This window comes from Ailuropoda melanoleuca, chromosome 1 (genome assembly GCF_002007445.2).
Source record: "Ailuropoda melanoleuca isolate Jingjing chromosome 1, ASM200744v2, whole genome shotgun sequence".
NCBI classification, from domain to species: domain Eukaryota; kingdom Metazoa; phylum Chordata; class Mammalia; order Carnivora; family Ursidae; genus Ailuropoda; species Ailuropoda melanoleuca.
In genome coordinates, this window is record NC_048218.1 from 192761657 (window position 1) to 192783571 (window position 21915).

At 49.8% G+C, this 21915-nt stretch overlaps 1 protein-coding gene across 10 annotated transcripts in view; it reads right to left on the minus strand.

Moving 5' to 3' along the window:
• The window catches only part of PLXNA4 (plexin A4), a 537871-nt gene that overhangs the window by 437805 nt on the left and 78151 nt on the right, over positions 1-21915 (minus strand). For 6 of the 10 annotated variants that reach the window (XR_004629007.1, XM_034672303.1, XM_034672307.1 and 3 more), the window contains exons 1-2: positions 21362-21909; positions 2105-3001 (exon numbers count right to left, since the gene is read on the minus strand). The exons of 3 other annotated variants lie outside the window; for them this stretch is intronic. Coding sequence is in view for 5 of the 7 variants with exons in the window: in XM_034672303.1 (XP_034528194.1) it covers positions 2105-2137 (33 nt within the window). In the remaining 2 variants the exon portion in view is untranslated. Of the gene's footprint in view, positions 1-2104; positions 3002-21361; positions 21910-21915 lie in introns of those variants that run through there. One more of the 10 variants, XM_034672297.1, reaches the window with a different exon arrangement.

The window sequence follows — 21915 nt, forward strand, 5'->3', positions numbered from 1 at the left end:
ATTTCATTCTCGGCAAGTACTTGTTTAAGGAAGAAGCCATCAGGGGAGTTGTTTGTTTGAGGATCACTCCCCTGCAGAAATCATGATCCGTACAGCAGAGCTAGGAGTACCTCTGCCCCCAGAGAGGGGCACTGGGCAGCCAACGGCCTGGACCCTCTAGAGACCACCATGGGGATGGGAATGGGGCGGGCCTGCTCCCCCCTTAGCTCCCCATTTCCTGTGGCACTCCTCGCCTCATAGCGGAAAGGTGAGAAGAGGACATTCTTTTGCAGGTATGACGTTTCTAGCTGCACTGACGTGCTGATGACCCCCACCCCCACCCCTACTGCCACCACCCCCACCATGGCTCAGAGCTCAGGGCAGCACTGATATCCCAGCTGCACTTCCCCCACCTGGAGATACACCCCCCTTGGGCCCCCAAAACTCTGAACCAAGGAAACTTGGGGTTTCATCTCCCTGGAGACGAACACCAAGAGAAACAGTGTGAGTGCCTTCCCCAATGCCAGCTAAGTGACGCCAGCGGAAGCTATGTTAAAAAGAAAGAGACTCGAACAGGAGATCGTGCCTTGGGTCTGGCACAGCCCATCATAAGCTGCCCGAGGCAGGTCTTTGCCAGGAGTCAGGGGATTGGCCTGTTAGCCCTCGGCCTATGATTCTGGGGTGCTTTGGGACTCCCTGACATGAAAAATTAGGCTCTCTCTAACTGCAGTTCCTGAACAAGCCAGTCTTTCTGGGTACACCTCCCAGGCAGAAATCCTGCTGCTCTGAATACCTCTCTCTGGCACCCACGTGCACACCCGGAATGATCTAGAAGCAGGGTTTGCATCCTGAGGTCTGTTTCTGCCAGCCCCAGGTGTGGCCTGTGACCTGCTCACCCTGAGGTCAGCGTTTCCTGGAATGACAGAGAGGAGACAGATGAAAGGAAGTGTGGGGACAGGGGGGACGGCAGCTCTCATCACCCGTGAGCTATTTTCCACATTAATACTGATGATGTTTTGCCCCAGGAGACTCATAACACTGCTGGAAGGATCTCCGTATTCCCCCCCAGACCTCCCTGGACCCATCAGAAAAGCCAAAGGGTGACAGCCATCAGCTCAAGGGCAGAGCTTCCTGACAGATCCACGAAATGAAATGCAGAAGGAAGGGCCAGAGACACCTGTCCCCAGGCCCAGTCTGAATCACAGACACATAGAGCTGGTGCTCAGGGGCCTTTCTGGCTGGTTTGAGAAGTTCTAGAAAAGTCTCCCTGTGCAAATCAACATCTTTATCCCTCCACTGAATGTCTGAAATGCTGCCTCTAGAACTTGTTTCTTTGGGTCAAACATTATGCTCTGTCCTCCATCACCTCCCCTACCCCGTGGCCAAGGGGACTCTGAGGACAGCACTAAGCGGAAGAAGGGAGAGGGGAAACAGGGTCCCCATTGGCCAACAAGACTACTTGGTGAGAATTAGGGAAAGCCATCCTCTCTCACCTGCCAAGCTTGGTGGAAGAAAAAGGCAACGCTCTCCCCACCAAGGAGATGCAGTGGGGGTTTGGCCAACGCAACATGGGCACAATGCCAGCTTTTGCTCATGCCTGAGTCATGGGGACACAAAATACTGCGGATAGAACCAGAGCCCATCTAAGGAAGGAAAAGGAGAGGCAGAAAGGAAGTACCTTCACTCTGAATGGACTGCTTAGGAATGACTCAACTATGGCCCAATTTTGTCCAAGGATACCCTTTGAAAATTAGACAGATAGTTGATAGACAGATGTGTGTATACATATATATGTATGCATATAGATATATGTATAGATGTATATCTCTATGTATAAATATATAAAATTTATATCTCATATAAAATTTCAATTTTATATCATACGTAAAACTTATTTATATATAAATATATTACTATTATATAAGTATGTTAATATATATAATAACTATTTTCAAACCAAAAATACCAGGACACATGGTCTGTCAATGGCGTGGGACATCCCAAGTGAAGGCTGTTGTNTAAAATTTCAATTTTATATCATACGTAAAACTTATTTATATATAAAGATATTACTATTATATAAGTATGTTAATATATATAATAACTATTTTCAAACCAAAAATACCAGGACACATGGTCTGTCAATGGCGTGGGACATCCCAAGTGAAGGCTGTTGTAAATCCAGAGCCTGTGATCACTACAGGGGGCCGAAGAGCAGAGGACGGCTGTGACAGGGATGCTGGGCGACGGTGTGCCAGCGAGGTGCCTCCCTTCCTTCAGGGAGCTGAGGAGGAGTGTAAGTCTCTGCCTGCAGCAGAAGGACCGACTGATTCAGAGCTGGCCTGAACTCTGTTCCCCGAGGCCCTGTCATCACCAAAACACACCGACACACGGCACGTTCCCAGACTCCCCAAGCTGTCAGTCCTCTCCGCAGCGGCTAATCACCTTTCTCCACAGTCAACCAGTGGCTCCTTCCACTCTCAGCCAGAGTGTTGCTGGGAATAATGCAATGTTTCAAGCTTAATAGTTTGTCACCATGCAGAGATTTTTACTGATTTTTGAGCCGAGGTACTGGGCCCGCTCTGACAACCACAGTGCCTCAGGGCAAAGGACTCTGATTGGATAGCGGGACACACACACGGCGTAAACTCCACAGAAAGTCCCAGAGGCCCTTCCTATCTCGTGTAAGGCTCTCTTGCCAGGAAACAGGGGCTTAGGACTGAAGACAGGTGAGATGGGCTGTCTTCATAAATCTCCCCCAATGGACGCAGGTGAGCATATCCAGGTGGTTGATGCCATCCAGACTCGACCCCCTCTTCTGGTGTCCAGTGGACCATGTCAGCTTTCTGACTTCGTTGCAGGCAAACACGAGCAATGCTTCATCCTGCAATGCTTGACACGATAACCAGGTAGGCTCCAGGCAATGGGTATATGCTCATGGTCAGTCATTGCCTTGAGTTAAAGCCAAGAGTCTTCTGCTCGCTTCTCCCTTAAAACAAATCTAGGGTCCTGGGTGGTAAACCTGAAAAAAACAGCAACTATCACCACTGCCTGGCAAGAAAAACACATTACTTAAGCTGTTGCTGGAGGTCCTCTAAAAACAATGTATGTTTACACGCGTGCACTGGTAAAGAAGATACTGTACTATGCACAGATTAGATATACAGACCCAGCTGTTAAATCTAAACTCTGAGCAAGCGTAGGACCTTCCAGAAACGAAGGAATCCCTACATATATTTTGAAATCTTTTTTCCAAGAGGTCATCCTTAGAGAAAAGGTCAGCCCCTTCCCTTCTTGTCTTCCCATTTGCTTGTAGAACCTCAAGGCAAGCGGCCCACAGAAGCCCAGCATTAGAAAGAGATGTGGTGACTATTTATAAACCAAGAACACTGAAGTGCTTTAATCTAATGCACAGTGGTAAGAAATGCAACGAACATGTTTTGGGTATCTGAAGAGCAGACCACAGTTGTAAACAATATTATGCCTCCTTTTACTGAGCACTTAATATGTGCCAAGCAGTGTGTATCGTATCGCTTAATTGTCCCAGTAACCCTGCCATGTATTCCCTTACCTTTTTAGTGATAAGGAAATTGAACATCAGAGAAGATAGGCCATGCCCAAGGTCATACACCTAAGAAGCCAGGGTTTCACGATATCTGTAATTTACTCTAAAATACTTCAGCTTAAACAGTGTGGTATAATATGTGTAAGTTAGTTCTAATCTACACCTAAGGATGGTTAGTCAACATCTGAAGTCTTGTCATCAAAAAGGCACTCTCCAGGGTGGGTGAGTTGGCTTCTGATAGACTCACATCAGAGATCACTCAAGTGTTTCAACTATATTATCTTGATCAGCACTACGGGGTTTATGAAAGAGCGTAAGAGATATTAGAAGTAATTTTTCAGGGGCGCCTGGGTGGCACAGTGGTTAAGTGTCTGCCTTCGGCTCAGGGCGTGATCCCGGCATTATGGGATCGAGCCCCACATCAGGCTCCTCTGCTATGAGTCTGCTTCTTCCTCTCCCACTCCCCCTGCTTGTGTTTCCTCTCTCGCTGGCTGCCTCTATCTCTGTCAAATAAATTTAAAAAAAATCTTTAAAAAAATAATTTTTCAGTGGGATATTAAGTGGTGTCAAAGATAGATGATCAGTTAGAAATACTGTCCAGGAATTTCTGCCTTGCGGGCACAAAAATCTGGCAAGCCCAGAGCATTTTTGGCTCTGTTCTTGGTCTAGGGTTCCCATTGGGTCTATATTTCATCCTTCAAAGATTCTGAACTCCAATAGCACTAGAAAGTGAGCTGAAACCTAACACCAAAATATTGTTGCATCTGCTTCAAAGAAACCTTCCAACAAATAAACTTGTCAGGTCAATTGTAATGGACTGAAGTTTGTGTCCTCCCGAATTCATGCCACCAAGATGGCATTAGGAGATGGGGCCCTTGGAAAGTCATTAGGTCATGCAGGTGGAGCCCTCCTGAAAATGGGCTTAGTGTCCTTATAAAAAGAGATGGAGACTAGGTATCCCTATCTTCCTCTCCCTCTCAGATACAACGAGAAGACAGTGGATCATCTGTAAACCAAGAGGGTCTTTACCAAGAACCCAACCCTGCTGGCACCTTGATCTTGCACTTTCTGCCTCCTGAACTGTGAGAAATACTGTTTCTTGTTTAAGCTACCCTGTCTATTATAGTCTGTTACAGCAGCCTAAACTAAGACAGTCATTATGTCAGGGCTTCCCAAACTTTCTCACTTCCTGGCACACACAGAAAACGATAATATTTATACTACCCCCTGGGGCCAGGGCTGGCCTAGGGGCTCTAGCTGCCATACTCCCCATGTGTCTGCCCTGGGGTTTGAGGGCACTTACTATCCCTGAAACATTAGTTGAAACAGAAGATCGGGTCTTCACTGAGCTTCAAGAACAGGTTGTGTGACTGTTTCCATGCCTACTTACTAGCAAAGACTGATACATGGTAGAATTGAGTCTGACACCTGATTTGTTAGGAATCCTGTGGAGGAGAGGCCTGTAGCTCTCACCTACCCACAACCATTAGACACTCAGCCCCCAAATAATCTGATCACTGGGAATGGCCAAGTTGGTGTAGGCCAGGTTACAATGCCACATCTGTCTGCCTCCAATGTCTGTGCTGGGTCCTGGATGCCCCCTGCTTCTTGGGCCCAAAATAGATTAATCAAAAAAAAAATTTTTTTTTCTTTTTGGATCAAATGTACAAGGGAAGCTCTCCAGGAAATGCCATGCTAAAGAGTTCTGTCCTGGTACTATGCTATTTCACATTTTTATCAGTAATTTGAATAAAGACTGAGAGTCACACTTATCAAATTAGCAGATGGCAAATTCCGGGACTTGTGAAGGTCAGATGAGATACTAGGAGAGCAGTCACGCTGTACTATTGTAAGTCTTTGCCCACCAATGATAGTTCAAAACTCTCTTAGCAGACTAGAACAGGGTCCAAACTGGACCCCAGAATGAAATTTACTGTAAGCATCAGTTCAAAACTTAACTTTCAAAAAAGTATGAATGAAGAAAGTTCCAGATGGCAGAAGTTCATGTAAAATATATCCAAAATGAGCATCGAATTTAGAGACCCAACAGTTATGAACGAGCAGTGGGATGGGGCTGCCCTGAGTGCTTTGGGGAGGCTATGCCCCACAATTCTGACATGCACATGACCCCACACTGGGCTTCGCTGCCCCCATTCCCTGCAGTGACCTTCTCCACACACCTCCCCAAAGTCAGATGTGGAATCAGGCCTAACCATGCCGTGAGCAGCAATGAGCTCTCAGTCCATATGGAAAGTAATTCAGAGAAAGCCCTCCATCACTGCTCCCCAAACGAGGTTGTTCCCACCCCCTGGAAAGATGCCCACCTTGGCAGCAAAGCCCAGATGTGTGGCTCAGAGAAGAGGTGGAAGGAGAATTGATAAAAGCCTGAACTCTAAGATTTTCTTCATAGAAGATGGAAGGAGTGGGGACTCGGGGGGGGGGGGACGGGAGTCATAAAAGTAGACAAGCAACTACGAAGGGGCCACCATTTGTGCTCCTTGATACGAATCTCTTTCCTCGAATTGCACTTTGATGTTATCATTTGTATTTTTTCAGCTTTGTGAAACCTCAGAACCTTTTGGCCAAAGACAACAAGAAGTCAGCCAAGTTTTCATTTTGGAGACGGAGTAAGAGCCATTTCTCTGTGCCTCCCAGCGATATGGTGAGTCTGTGGTTGAGACTCCAACTCGGTAGATGCTCATTCGCAATCGGAGGGCAAAGACAATTAAACAAAAGACTGAACGCCAGCACGCAGCCATCACAGCGTGCAGACCTTCCCTTGAGGCTACTTCCTGTTTCCTGCGGATTCACCGTGGTCTCGGTATGTGTGACACTTCTACTGTCGGACTGTCCCAGCACTCTTCTTTCTGAGCTCAGAAAGCCAAGTTTAAGGTGAGGATCAAGCGAAGAAAATCATACCACCTTCATATCAGGTCCAAAGGGAACTGCACATGTGTCTAAGACAGTTGCCTGCTTTCAAAAGCCTGCAATTAAGTGGGAATATGAGATATAAATGCTAAAAATACAAGCCAAGAAGTCCTACATTACAAATAAGTTCTTGGCAGCCTGAATTTGCAAAGTCTCTAGGTATACCACTGTCTTGACACAAAAATACTTAGACCTAGCAAACATCTGGAATGTGAACAAGGCTACTTGCAAAATTTGTTAGCTGGTAAAACCTCTTCCAGGCCTTAAGATTTCTTTTTTAATTTGCAAATATAAATTTTGGAATGAAATGCCATTCTTTCAAAACAATGCATGCTGAGGAAATGTTGCCTGACACTTTTAGAAGTTACGTGGCTCTGTTTGGCCGTGTGATATCCCTGAAGTTTTTGACGTGAGCCCTCTTGAGCCATCCAAACATGGCCATCACCAAAGTAAAGCGAAAGGGCTTCGACTGTATCTCAAATCCTATAGGCAAAGAACATACCGTTTCACTCAATAACAACAACCATAAATACAAAGACAGGTTTTACAGAATATTTAATTTATTCATCCATATTTGCCAAGAAGCATTCAGTCTTGCTAGCATCAACTCGTGGAAGAAGGAATGGAGATGAGAATGAGTTTCGGCCTCTTCTTCATGAAGTTAGCCCTGAGTTTGGCAAAGCCTGCTCTCCCCTACCACCCCCACCGCCCAGCCGCGGGCCGTCAACAGCCAATTCAACACTATGCACACGGTCAGCACCTTGAGTGTCTGCACCTGTCTGAGATCTTCTCATCTGCGCACAGAACCAGACCCCGCTTGGAGGACATCTGATAACCCACGGGTCAGTGGGAAGTCTCTACAATGAAATATAAGAGGGTCGTGCATCGGAAAAGCAGATGCAGGGGAGGTTCCCTACCTCTGTCTCCCAGACCCTGAGGCAGCCTTTAAGAGGACTCGGCTCCCCAGTCCCGAACACGGCCCCCTCCTCCCCCGCCACTGCCCCCAGCGGAGTCATGCACAGGGCATGCCACAAGCACACAGCCCAGACTGGTGTCAACAACTCTATTTTGGTCCCAACCACAGATCGCTGTGGTTAGATCACTTCCCTTCTTCGGACCCCAGGCCCTGATCTCTGGCCCCTACTAGGGAAATAAGCTGCCACCAGAGAAACTGGGAAAAACTGCTGAGTTCCCTGAGACAGAAAGGGTAGCTATGTAAATATATCATGTACTGAGCACAGCTGACACAATGCACGAGGGCTGGCTGCAGAGGCAGGAGGAGGGACGCACAGAAATCCCGTCCTCTCTGTGGGGCTTGCCGAGGGTGAGAGCTCAGAACCACCCACCCAGGGCCCTGTTCCCACTCCATAAGGGAGTCCACAAGCCACTTGCAGTAGCACCTCTGAGACACCCAGGAGCCACCCAGAGAAGAGACGAGATGCATTGTTTCACTTGAAATTGCACTGCATATTTGCAGTTGAAGACACTCTTTGGGGCTGGATGCTCAGCGTTCCTCATTCTGGAGGACCAGTTGAAACCTGGCCCATGCTAGTTGGACACCTCACCCTGTCCAAGGACCTCTACCGCCCCTTCCCCGCAAGCCCAGCGACCTTCCACAGTGGTACAGAGGAGCCGGGGGTCCAAAGGGTCTGCGCAGACTTGAAAGAGTTGTATATTTTTCTCTCCACGCTCTGCTCAAACTAAATGGCCCTTTTTCTCAAGTTTCCATAGTATGAACATGCTGATAGAGCTCAGAGAGACTAAAAGTTTTGCCACCAGCTCTTACTATATCTGTTGTGATGAAAAAGGCTCCTAAATCACCAAGCTTCCCTCTAGAACGCAAAGCACTTGACACTAATATGTTAACTCATTTTCTCCGCTATGTATTGGAAGGAGGGGCGAGCATCACTGCTGGAGTATCTGCTAGGTACAAAGCTGCTGGTAGTTTAATTGAGTACCTTCACCATAAAGGTGTGAGGCAGGGGTGTGATGACAGGAAGGGGACCCTGGGGCTCCCCAGAGAGGGACTGCCGCACCTCACAGCATTCAAATAATACAAATGCTTCTTGAACATTCTTTGGGCCAAGCAAACCCTATCTAGTGGCCAGATCCCATCTATAGGCCAGGCTTGTATGGACTGGCTCCTACCCGTGGACAAACAAGACATAATTTCTGAAGGGCAAGGTGAAAATTCTCATCACCATCTCTCTGCTCCCAGTGGAGCTCCTCTCATCAGCTCCTGCTGTTTCAATGTGCTGTGTGCACATTGGAAATGGGGTACACACACCAAGAAAGGAACCAGTGAATGCCCAGAACAAAGGCCTGGTCGTTCTCCGTTACTGAAATTCTGCCTTTACCCTGAGCTTGCTCGGTGATCTTTTGTGCAGGATTCAGCCTCCGGGTACCACTGTTTCTCCATTGGGAAAGAGCGGAGAGCTCCCATGGCAGAGTGAGGGCCTGGGTGTTTTCAGAACAATCTCAAGCAAAATGTCCCAGATAGTGTGTTTCATTTGAAACATGAGCCACTTGGAAAATGTAAAAATCTGTATCTAGGTGGGTCTTCTTGCTTCCTTACCAAGCTTCTACCAGATCCCCAAGTGAGCTAAGTGTACCATTGGGATGAGTAGTGCTCAGCATGGTGGGCACTGAGACGAAGCGGCAGGGGAACGAGGGTCATATGTCTGCTGGCCTCCTGCTCATGTCTATGTGAAATCCCATATGTACCTCAAGTCATCACATCCCGAAAAAGCACAACCTCCTTCCTCACCACTTCCCCTCCATCAAGTCTGGGTCTAGAAATCGCTAGCTCATCAATGGTATCAAGGCTTCCCAAAGCCCGCTCTGCTTGCTCCACTGCCTACACTGCCATACCCCATCTGTCAACTCAAACTCCCATGTGCCTCTTGGATCTGTCCCTCTCTCCCCTCTGCCACAGCCTCTGGTCAGCCCTCCCTCCAGCCCCCTGGATTACTATCATAACCCCGTGTCCAATCCTTTCTCCACCCTGCCCCCATAGAGATCTTTCTACAAGGAGAATCTTGCTTCTCTTACTTGGAAATCCCCCAGGCCTCGCCACTGCCTGCAGGACATGTGCTGGCCCAGCCTGCCCCGCGTTTGCACCCTGCCCCACTTCCCAGCCTGCCTTGCGCTATTGCAGGTGGCCAGCACCACGTGAGCTCGCCTCCGTGCCTTGGCCACGCTGCTTCCTTCACCGGCTACCTCTTCCTCATGTGTTCACGAGGCCAAGCCCACGCACCCGTCAAAACACCCTCGTCCTTCTCCAGAACACCTTCTCCCGCCTTTCATACCTGGATGGGTGCCCCATCTCACATATTTTCAGGATGCCTTCTGAGTATGCAGATCTCACTTCTTACCACATTGGGTTTAAATTATCTATAGACGTGGGTGCTGTGACCACACCAAGCTGTGAGCACCCCAGCGTCAGAAACCATTTTGCTTCAGTACAATCAAGCTCTTGCCCAGTGCCTCGCACATAGTAGGCTCTCAATAAACATTGACTGAATTGACCAACTAATCGATCGACTTGTTATCTAACTATTCCTTAACATCACATCTACCTCTCCAACTAAAATATGCAAATATATACATCTGGAGCAAGATGAAGGGTGGACATCGAGAGAAATCATGACCCCTTTCCTTTCTCCAAAGTCCTGACCTAACCTACTATTGCAGGATCAGGTGTCGGACACCTCCTACCCAGGCCTCCACACTCCTGCATTAACCTTCCCTTCCCCTGGTCTCCTGCTCTCCCACAGACATTCTCTTTTCAGAGTCTGTAGGTTGCTTTACTCATTTCCGCCCTTCACCAGATCAGCAAGCACACAGGAGCGGTCCGGGTGTAGTGGGGAGAGGCCCGAGCTTCATCGTCTCCTTCTCCATTTTCTTGGACCTTGCATGTAAATACAATCTTCTGCCCGCTCACCTGGTCCTTTCATATGGATGGCCATAGTCGTCTTCACCTCCTGGGCTTCAGGTCAGGAACAGCAAGGGCTTATTCCAGCTTTAAAGGAAAAGAAATCGAGGCCTCGGCCCAGAGAGGGAACTGGCTGGAAGAAAGTCAGCAGGCCTAGGATAAGAAGCTGGGTCTCCCTATTCCCCGCCCGGCACATAATACTTCTTCAATTGCTCTGAAAATGAAAACCTCGGGATTATTTTGCAGGAGGAAAAAAAAAAATAGGCCTTGAGAAGCCGTAGCCACACTTCCCACGAGCTCCATTCAGAGGGCAGCGTAACTTACATAAATGATTTCCTATTACACTGCAATTGTCACTGCAACATGACAGCCTTGCAGTTTCCTTGAAGTGTTCTCTTTGTTGTTTTTCTGTACAGATCCCCCAGAAAGAAGAATCAAATATGGTCCGAGCAGCAAAATAAATCACACGACACCCGCAGACCCAGACCCCCCTTCTGCACGGCTCCTCCTGAGAAGGACCAAAGAGAAGGCAGTGAATGAACCCCCGGGGCCTGAGCCCTCTTCCACCTGCGCTGTTCCCAGAGCTCTGCCATGTCCCTGCAAATAGGATTCCTTTCCAAAATAAATAAATAAATAAAAGCCAACAGTTTATGAAGAAGAAATGAAGTGGCAATTTCCCAGCATGGCTAGGAATCAATACAAGCTGTTGCCTGGCTTTTCCATTCAAAGGGTGACTGCTACACTTCTCCAAAGTCAAGAGTGACAGAGCTCCAGCGCTTGACTTACAACTGCTTCATCATAGCAAGATATTTTTAATTTAAAACTCACTGCAGTTGGGTTCGAACTCAGCTGGGACTTGATTTACTGCTAATTCATTTCTCCGATTCCTATAATTCTAAACTCAGTCACCAAACAGTTTAATGCTGATAGAATCACCAGTGCAATGCTTCATGAATGGGCGTCAGGGGAATTTTGTTAGTAAGTGTGTGTTAGCAACTGTTATTCACTTTAGAAAGGAGCATGGTGCTTGGGCAAAGCATGGCTGAGGCCTTATAATTGGGCATGTGGGTCACCAGCCTGTGTCCCCCAGGTGATCCAAATCCACACACCATCGGGGTGCTAGCCCACCCCCACCCCAACTTTCACACACACACACACACATACACACACACACACACACACACACACACCATTTCCTATGTAAAATGGGTACCAGGCACTGAAATGCTGCCCATGGGAAATGCCTAACTCTGCTCTCTGGGTCACTACCCAATGGTGGAAATCATGGATTCATAGTCTAATTAGAAACCTTCAGCCTCTCTGGGGTAGCAAAGTTTCTCCCTCAAGAGAAAATTTCTTGTTTCAACTATCCAAAATTTAGAGAGCTATGTCTTAATAACTCAAGCCTTCTTTGTGAATGCAGAACATTTATCTTTGCCAGTTATATTGAAGCCTCTTATTGGATAAATGTAGCTGAGAAAACAATATGGAGAAGGTGAATGTCATTACTCACATGTTTTACAAGCATCCATCTCGATCTATTACGTGCAACCAAAAAGTGCTCCTTGTCGGAAATATTTCCACCAACCAGTAGGAGCCACAATCACACTCCTTAAAATGGTCCTTTTAGGGAATGTACATCTGAAGGCACTATGGTCGCCAACATCTCATAACAATTCACAACCATCTCTGAGATTCTTTTTTTTTTAAAGATTTTATTTGTTTATTTGACAGAGATAGAGACAGCCAGCGAGAGAGGGAACACAAGCAGGGGGAGTGGGAGAGGAAGAAGCAGGCTCATAGCGGAGGAGCCTGATGTGGGGCTCAATCCCGTAACGCCGGGATCACGCCCTGAGCCGAAGGCAGACGCTTAACCGCTGTGCCACCCAGGCGCCCCCATCTCTGAGATTCTTAAAAGCAAATGGCAAGAACCAGAAGAAGGCAGCCCCTCTGAAAGCTGGACCTCAGAAACCCCCCCCCCATGTAACGATTTGGTAGACTCATTCTCCTATTTCTCCTCCTCCAAACCAAACTCAAACCCAAAAGCTCTCACTTGAAGGCCAGCATCTCCCCAAATGCCTTCTGTCCAACACTTGTTCCAGGATTGGCTTAAACACTCACCACCAAACAAGCTGAAAAATGGCTGGCGAAGAATAATTAAACAGGAGTCTCTACAGTGGGACTCCTATGCCTTTAATGTACATCTTAAATCTCCAAGAGGAGGACAGAGCCTAAGGTGTTTACAAGGCTTACTTGGCCACGGATGTTTTATCCATGGAGGGGACTGGTCTTCGGAATGCTTCGGGAAATGCAATCTGGTCATCCCTCCCAGTCTCCTGGCACCTAAACACACAATGGGTTTTATATGGAAAGCAGGAGTTCAGTTCCACGTGTGTCATGTCAATAGACCACCGGTCCCCACCACCATCACCCAGACACTCTAAGGCGACTGGTGGGTTCAGCCTGCACTTGTCTTAGCTGGTCTTATCCTCTGTACTAGCCACCTGCCTCGATGTGGTTCCAGCCCTGCCCTTGTCAGAGGAGCTGGTTCACATGCCCTAGTTCTCTCCTTTATAGGCCATTCGTCTCCACCTTCTCCTGCTCTGTTTATTCATTCTATTGACTCGGCAAATATTTCTTGCTTGCTTCCAGTACGACAGGCCCTAGGTGGGGCACCAAATACACAAGAAAAGTAAGAAACGGTCCCTCTCATCGGCTGACATAAGGAAATAATTTCAATGCTACTGTCATCATCCCTACTGCCCAAAGCAGCGTCTTTACCACTATTAAAAAGTATGAATTAAGTTCTCATGACACAGGAGACACTTCAAGCAGAGGCTGGTCCTGACCCTCCGGGAGCCGGAAATCTCAGGCAGCCACGCTAATGCAGACCCATGTCTCGAAGTCCGTGAGTTGCTCACATCAATCAGCAGTTAAAGGCAAGTGCATTTAGGGAAGAGAGACAGGGTCAGTATTTAATGGTGAAGGCGGGGGGGAAGGGTCACAAGCACAGGGCGACCATCAGTCCTTTGCTCCGTCAGACCCCGGAGGGACTTCAAAGCCCATGAGTTGTAAAAAGGAAGGGGTGATGGCTGGAGGCAATGACTTAGGGAAAGTATTTTATGCAAAAATGCCCCCCCACCGTGGTCTTACAGCTCGATGCTTACAATATTTCTTAAAACCAGGAGAAAGAGGTCCTTTGCCTGTGACCCCAGCTACCAGGCAGCCATGCCCCTCAGCCGACACAAACAGAAGTGTCTGAGAAATCCACACACCACCAAGTAGAAGGCACTCCTTTGCTTCATAAACTCCACAAGTTAGGAAAACCGCTTGAACATGGGCACATGTCCTTAATGCGGTTTCTCCTAGGGGCTTGCAGTAGGTAACCCAGAGTGTGGCTGGCCGTCGCGGCCATGGAACATGACTGTTGAGGACTGAACGATGCCTTCTTGGAGCAGCTCTGACTCACTGTCTGATTCTGTTCTGAAGAACCTTATGTGTCTTATAGGGAACCCGTTATCCCAGACCCCTCATTTATGCACCTGCCCAGATCATCTCTGAAACCCCGCCCTCACCCCCAGTTCTAGCCTTCAGCTACTTGTCCCACTTCTAGTCTGAGTCGCCCCAGGAACGCTTCACACTATTCCTGAAGTTCTCGAAGCCTTTCTTCCTTCAGGGCAAAGGCCAGGCTCCAGCAGACCCATGGTGAGGGGAGCCACAGAAGCCCCAGCCTATGGGCCTGACCACAGACAGCTCTGCTTTGAGCTAGCATCACAACCCCGAAGTGAGGATTCCTGCCTCATGGGGGAATGGTGCCCAAGGAGCTGCAGCTCACAAAAAGGACCCAGCACAGAAGCTGCCTGCCCTCCAGGCTCTTCGGAGACTGTGTTCCCATCAGGCTTCTCTAGGTAAGGAGCCACCAGCTGTGCTTCCTCGGGAAGCTCTAGCGGGCTTGGTAATACATTCTTTGTATTCTTTGTACATTTGTGGTTTCTGTTCCTTCCCTACTTCTCCCCCTTTCTCCTTCACTCTTGCTGCCCTGGGATTTCACCCCTCAACAAAGTGTTCCCACATCAGCTTTTGCCTCAGGCTCTGCTTTCTAGGGAGCCCAGGCCAAGACTGGGGGTGAGGGGCAGACACACCAAAAGTGCAAGGCTCTGGGCTCCTCCATAGCTTTGACCAGAATAGTCCTGTGTGTTAGAATCCCATATAGAATTTCATTTGAGTAAAGAGCGCCGCTGCATACATACTAAAATATTTTTAGAATCACTAATCTAGACCAACCCCCTCATTTTATCAATGGTGATACTGAAACATAAGGTGATTTTCCCAAGACCCCTTAGCTGGTAAGTGACAGAGCTGGAAAAATCTACATCTATTTGTCTCTAAAACTGAACTTTTCCCACAACACCAGAGCTTTTTAACCAGGGAAACATAGCAGAACTGTCTAAGAACCTGAGAAAATAAACACCTGCCTGCACCTCACTCCTACCTAAGAACCTCCCTGCTGTCTTGGAAGATAAGGGGCAAACCCTGAGCCTGAGGTTGGACTAGCTGCCCACCTGGCAAAATTCTGTTTGAAACCCTAGTATCTACTTAATTGCCAGAACCTAGTACTTCGTTTGTAGAGCATTCATGTCTGCTAAAATTTTCATTGTAGAATCCATCCTTTTATTCAGTTAGGAATAGAAAAATGAAATGCTGGGTCTTAGGCCAACTTTTCTCAGTGGATTCTCAGGGCCACTGCACAGTACATCTCCCTATTGTGGCTTCATAATCCAAGTTAGTGAGTTTAAAGGCTCTGAGAAGTCCTGCAACAAGGAACTCTAACTTTGCTTTACACACTCAGGGTTTCTCCAACTTTGGCCATGAGAACTTTTTGTGTATGTAATATCTATTCACTTCCACAGCATATGCGTTGGGAAATTCTGCTCTAGTTTAGGTTTACCTTCAGGAAGCAGGTCTGAGATGGAGAGGGAGAAAATGAACTCTATGCCTTGCAATGTTAGCTGACATTCTACGTAGGCTGGTTCAACTACACGTCCCCATGGCTGCCGCCCTGACATGCCCTCCTCTCACCGTCTCCTCCCGCCATAACAGGGGGAATGGTCAGCCAAGTCTGCTTTGCTTACTTTCCCTGCTCTTGTCCTCTGGGCCAAAGCCAAGGAATGGTTTATTTGGCCTCTAGCTCTAGACACCATACCACCACGAGACACCCAGCTGTGCTCGTACGAGACGAGTTCAATGAGTACGTCAGATGTAAAGCTGACCCTGAGCTGCCATGGCTTTCCTTTCCTATGGTCCCAGTGCCCTCTTCGTCCACTGCTTCTCTCCGCACGCTTCCTAATGAAATATGCTTCCCCGGAAGACCTCAGAATTGATTCCGCTAGTCCACGTTCAGTGCATTGACTATAGAAGCGACAACCTCTTAGCTAGTGATCTGTTTTGTGCTGGAGTGACAAAACATTCCAAAATGCAACTTGCTGCTGTGAATCCTGGTTTGTGGAGAAGGCACCGTGGCGAGGGAGGGGCTAGCCGGGGTCAGCTGGCAATGAGAGGGTGCCGAAGGCTTCAAGGCTGGGGCAGGACTCCACATCCGCCAGTTTCAGCCACTCTCACGGGTGCGCCAGAGGGGAGGTGATGAAATGCACCCCTTCCAGCCACCTCGAGTTTGGCAGAAACTTCCACTCACCTCGCAGCATAGAGGAGAAGCCAAAGAACGTGAAGAATAAAAGTTTGTCTTTGGAGGAAAAAACTAACCAAACAACCAACCATGAGAGTATCGCCTGTGGCTGTTCCCTAAAATGTTGAGGATAGAGAGACTGAGTCAGGCAGCTGAGGCCTGGCTTTGGGATGGGACAGCACCCATGCCCCATCTATGGGCTCCATCAGGGCCTCCCAGCCCCCAACTCTCAGAATCCGGACGTCATTCCTAACTCATGCTCCTCTCACACTAAGCATGCAGGATGACTTTGGCCACAGGCCATGGGCACCAAGCTCCAGCAAATCTCTGCTCCCACTATTATATGGCCCAGGTGCCCAGTGTGGCATGATGCCCACAGGCAAAGATTCTTTCCCTGGCTTTCAAAATCTAGAACCCTAGGGCTAATGAATGAATGAATGAACCAACGAGTCCCTACCATGGGCGTCCTTCCCCAAACGCGAAGAGACCATCTGCCATATATGGTCCTGGAGTCTTGGGCATCCCGTCTCAGTCCCTACACAATCAAAATGAGAATAGACAGTCCCCCCTTGCTGGATGGTTTGAAGGGTTCAATGAGAGAGCAGTATTTCCACAACACCAGCAAATCTGAAGCCATTACTAGAGAGAACTAGACTCCGACCAGCACAAGACTCAGAGCCTCACAGAGTCAAAAGCACAGATGAGGTCGGTACTCATCACTCCTCCTTAGTTTTTCCCAGGGAGAGATGGGAGTTGCCAAAAGAGGCAACAGTCACCCTCAGGAACTGAGCACTCTGCTAGAACGATCCATGCAATTTCACAACTCACCAACAGTCAAAGATAAGGCAGTCCCACTTGATGAATGGGGAAAATGAGAGTCAAAGGAAAAAAATAGATTCACCTGAGGTCACAGACGTGTCCCAGGTAGAAACCACATACCCTCTACTTCCTCAGCACAGTCTCCCACAAACCTCCCCAGGGCGGCAACACGCTCCTCACAGATGCCCCAAGGAGGCAGATGGCACAGTGATAAGGAGGGAGGTCAGGTTGCCCAGGCTTGAGATGCGGCTCCACCGCCCACCAACTGCCCGATCCTGGACAAAGTCTTTCCCCTCAGGCACTTCAGTTTGCTCCTGCAGGAAATGGGAATAATTCAATAACTGCCTCTCTGGGTGGTTACGTGGAGGATATGGGCCAACCTGTATAAACCCCTCAAACGATAGCTCTTCCAAGTCAGGGCCGAATGAACATAAGCCGCCACCACCATCACTGATTATTATTCCTTTCCACTCTGCTACTTTCCCCAGGGCAAATACGAATGTCCACACAGCCTCTCCCCTGGGGAGGCTGATGCTGCATGATCGTAAGCACAGGGGTCTGGGGGCTGGCACGGGCTCTGGCAGGGATTCAGGAAGCTTTCCTCCCAAGCTGCTTCATATCAAGCAGAGAAGCAGCCTCCTCCTTCTGGAACAAGGCCTCTGCTCCGGGAATTAGGACCTTCTGTCTGCCTTTGCTTTTAAGACCCATCTCCTACCACTGAGCAGCAGAGCCCCCTTCAGTGTCCCTGCTCACCCCACCTTCCTGCCACGGCTGGAATGCCACAGCCTGGGCAGTGCGGAGCAAGGCAAGAGTGAGTAAGTCCGGACGGAGGGTATCGGGAGGGGGGTCAGGGTCAGAGTCGCGGGGCCAGAGGCTTCCAAAGACGTAGTAGCATCTGCAGGGCTCTGCTCGGGCCAAGCATTGCTCAATGGAGCCTATACGGCAATTACCCTAATCATGTGCATCTCCCAAACAGCCGTTTGATTTATTAGCGCGACGTCTTTTTAAAATGCCGCTCTTAAATATAAATAACACTTAATCATCCAGCTGTCGTTAAATTCATGTTATATTGATTTCTTGGAGTGCCACAAATTTGAGGGCGAATGGGCTGTCGGATGTGCACACAAAGCGAAGAGGTGAATTAGCAAGTTGCGGGGGAAAGGGAGCGTATAGAGGAAGCAGGAAGGGGGTGTCAGGGCAAAGGAAATAAGCCCTGTTCTGCTGCCCCAGGGTCTGAACCAGCTTAAGTCACATCGCCAGCGCTGGACGCAAACGAGGAGAGGAGAGTGGACCCTAGGAGAGAACAGCCCATCTGCTGCACAGACTAATCACAGCGTGGATCACCCCGCCAATCACGGAGCCACTCCAACAGGTCTCTGAGGTGGCATTGTCTGTGTAGTGCCTTCTCCTAGTGCGGATGGGGAGAAGAGGCTAAGAAATGCCCCCTAGCTGGCTCGGAGGAGAGAGATTGGCTGCAGTTTCTTTGCATCAAAGCCTGGCGATAACTAGGAGCTAAGAGCGGTTAATCACCCCGCCCCCTCAGCTCTCTCCCCACTTCAGGACCGCTGCCTCCCTAGAAAGCCCCCACTGCCTTCCCGGCAGCCCTGGTTGTGATTAAAAGGATCAGGAGGCCGAGTGTAGGCAGACTCTGCCTTGCAGATTTCCCTGTCTGCAGGGAGCAGCAGCTGTGCAGAGGGACAGAGGAGAAAGGAAATAAGCTGGCAGCCTCAGATGCCTTTGGAAATCTGTGCAGGCATCGGTGGGCATCCAGGATGAAGTTTGGGGAGGACAGAGGCGAGCCTGCAAGTGAGTACCAGATTGGGCAAGAAGGAATAGTGCTGGTGGGCAGCCCATGCTCACTGGGGAGCCCCTAGAGCACAGCCTCATAGCAGCGAGGGGCTGCTGAAAAGAAGCACTCAAGGTTGGGGCTTTTCTAATAAGACTCTCTTTCGCATGCAAAGACTCTAGAGAACTTAAAAGGAAGGCCACAGAGGAGTGGTAGAGAGAGAGTGTGACAACGTGACATGCTCCAGGGCTCAGCAAGAGAGCCAGGAAAAAAATTAGATGATGTATACCCAGCTTTACACAGATGTTAATTAATGCCTGCTTTGCCCTAGAAACCAAATCGGTACCTAATGCTAAGTGCAAAAAGTGTGGGGATTTTTTTGAACCCATGTTTAAAAATGTTTAGCTTACAACTGGCATCATGACTGCTGGCTTTGCATTAAAATGATGGCTCCTCATGATACAAGACAGAGAGGGAAGCCAGCCGAGAAGGGAGCAGAGTTCTGTGTGGAAGACACACAGACGTTTCAAGAAGCTTTGTGCACCATCCTTTTGCCCCTTCAAGGCCCCGTGAGAGACTGTCTACCTGGGAGCCACCCACTGCTTTGGAGCTCACTATTTCTTTTGAAAACCATGTGCTCCTGTACACATCCGTGGGACCTCCCTGTCCACGCACTCATAGGGCATGCGTGTGGAAACGTTCCAGTCCTTCCACAGCCGGGGAGACAGAGGCGGGTCCCGCTGTCACACACTAGACGAGCCGATCACGTTGAGCCAGGCTATTTGAGAAAACACGCATACATCTGGGTGTGTGTATACACACCATTCTTAAAATGAAAATGATGTGTCTTCCCCCTCCTGGGTTCTCCCCATTGTGAGAGCTTGCTTCACTCCATCTACCCTTTCCAATCAATCAAAGGGCAGTTCACACAGCACACAGCAGGAATACAATCTCCCCCCAGGGGCGTCTGCGCCTCTCCTCCCCAGCCTAGCTGAGACCTTTGCAGGAGCTGGCAAAGTTTGAAAACAGCAGAGATGGGGGTGCAGAGAGAGCCCTTTATTTCAGCACCCAACTTCAGGATTTACAGAATCAACCAAATCTTTTGCCCAACACTAAGGCCCCTTGTTCGAAAGAATGTTGACTCCTTTCCCCTCATGTTCTGGAAGACTCCCAACATATTTTTCCCACTGGTGAGTTTGTAGGACACTCCGAAAACATGATCTTGCATAAAGGGTACAAGTTCATCCCATTTCTTGCCAGGTTGCCCAACAAGCTACCCCAAAAGGGACAGCAAGAGAGAAAGACAGGACCCTGCTCTATTTACGTGCAACTCCAAAATAATGTTTTACTTGGGTCTCACGCTCTTCTCCCTACAACGACTGAGCCAAAATGAATTGCTCTTTGACCCCCACATGGAAACTGCAAGAAAGCCCTTTTGGAGCCCCAACCACCCCCCACCTCCTCCAGAAAAAAGTTTGAAAATGAGCAGCCTGTGAAATCACAGCCGGGCACCAAAGGAAAGGAAAAGCTTTAGGGAAATTGAACCTTGAACCCCAGGCTTCTAGAGAGTGATTCTGCACTGTCAGGAGCTGCCTGACTCTGGGAGACACTGGCAACCCCAAGAATGCCTGGTCTCCTTATGGGGGGAGGGCACTGCCGAGGTGGACGGGAGAGAAGGGACCCTCCTCCCTGCCAGCACTACACCCTCTTCTGACCCTCTCCCGTTGGATTTCTCAGACACACACCTCCAAGGCATGTGACAGGTGTTATCGGGAGGCACAGGTGAAGCATCCCGGAGCTTTTCCATACAGTGTAGATGGAAGGGGAGAGAGGTGAAGGGGAGAGAGGTGAAGGGGAGACCCAAGTCCTGTGTCCCTAAGCCCTGTGGGCTTGCTGTGGCCGAGACATTGGAGATGTGAATGGGTCATACCTCTTATGGAGGATCTGACCCCCATTTACCCTCCCTAGGCCAGCAACACCCCCAATGCGACGCTGAAGCCCCTTCCTGCCTGAAATCTCGGTGCATTCGCGGGGAAGCAGTGCCACGCTTCAGAAAGGCGGTTGTGCTGCCTCTTACTGGGGAAACGCGGTGTCTGTTCCCTATGCACCGCCCTACAGAACTGCAGCCCCATCTGCCTCTGTGGCCTCCTCCCTACACGCTGGGCCACCACGCTCTCCGAATACCTGTCCAAATATCTGTGGGTCTGTCTCCCATGAAAACCCCAGGGTGTCCAAAGGCCACGGAGCAGAGATGACACTGGGTGGGTCTCCCCCAAAGCTCTCCTTACTTCTCCCGTTTTGAAAACCAGCTAGAAATATCAGGGGCCGGGAACTGAAAAATCGCTTCCTCAGCTTCCCCGGTGGGAGGGAGAGGCGGTAATACACAAAATCCCACCCTGAAAGTCCTGGGTACGAGAAGTCTGAGTCCGGATCCTCACAGGAGAAAGAACAAGGGAAATGCCTACTCCGACCGCGCCGCACCTACGCGGGTGTCCAGGTGGGACGTGGGCAGGTGCGTGTGCGCGGCGTGTGCCAGTGTGTGTTCGTGTGTGTGCGAGTGTGTGTGCGTGCGTGCAGCGGGCTGCTCCAGGGCAGCCGAGGACTCCCGGACCCAGCCGGGCATCTCCGCCCGCACTGCCCTCGCCCGCCCGTCCGCCAGCTCCTTACCTGGAAGCGCCGCTTTTGCCTCCTTCAGCGGGAGCGCCGCATTGACACTGCAGATGGTGCCTGTGCCGCTGCCTCTCGTCCTCCTCTGAACGTGTGCGTGTGCGCGCGTGTGGCTGCCTCCTCCAGCCCCAGCCCCGAACGCAAATACTCCACCGAGGCACAGGGAACCCGGGAGGAGGCACGGCAGGCAAACGGAGGGCGAAATCCCAGCCTGCGGGGCTTGACAGCTCCTCTGGCGGCGTCCAAGGTGGGCGGAATGTCCAACAAAAAGGTCGGAAAATGTGGATCGATTCCAAGCACCCCTCTGCTCCACCTAGCCCGGAGCCGGAGCGGCGGCGGCGGCTCTCGGGGGCTGCGGTGGCGACGCGGGGCTGCCCCCCTTCGTCCCCACCCCCGCGGGCTGAATGTCCTTGATGCCAAGCGGGCACGGCGGCGTCACTCCGCGCCGCCCATGCTCGCCCGGTCGGGCCGCTGCCCGGGCGCGGCGAGTGAGCTGGGGACCCGCCGGGGAGCGCTCTCGGCGCCTCTGCGCGCCTCCCTGGGGCAGCCGCGGC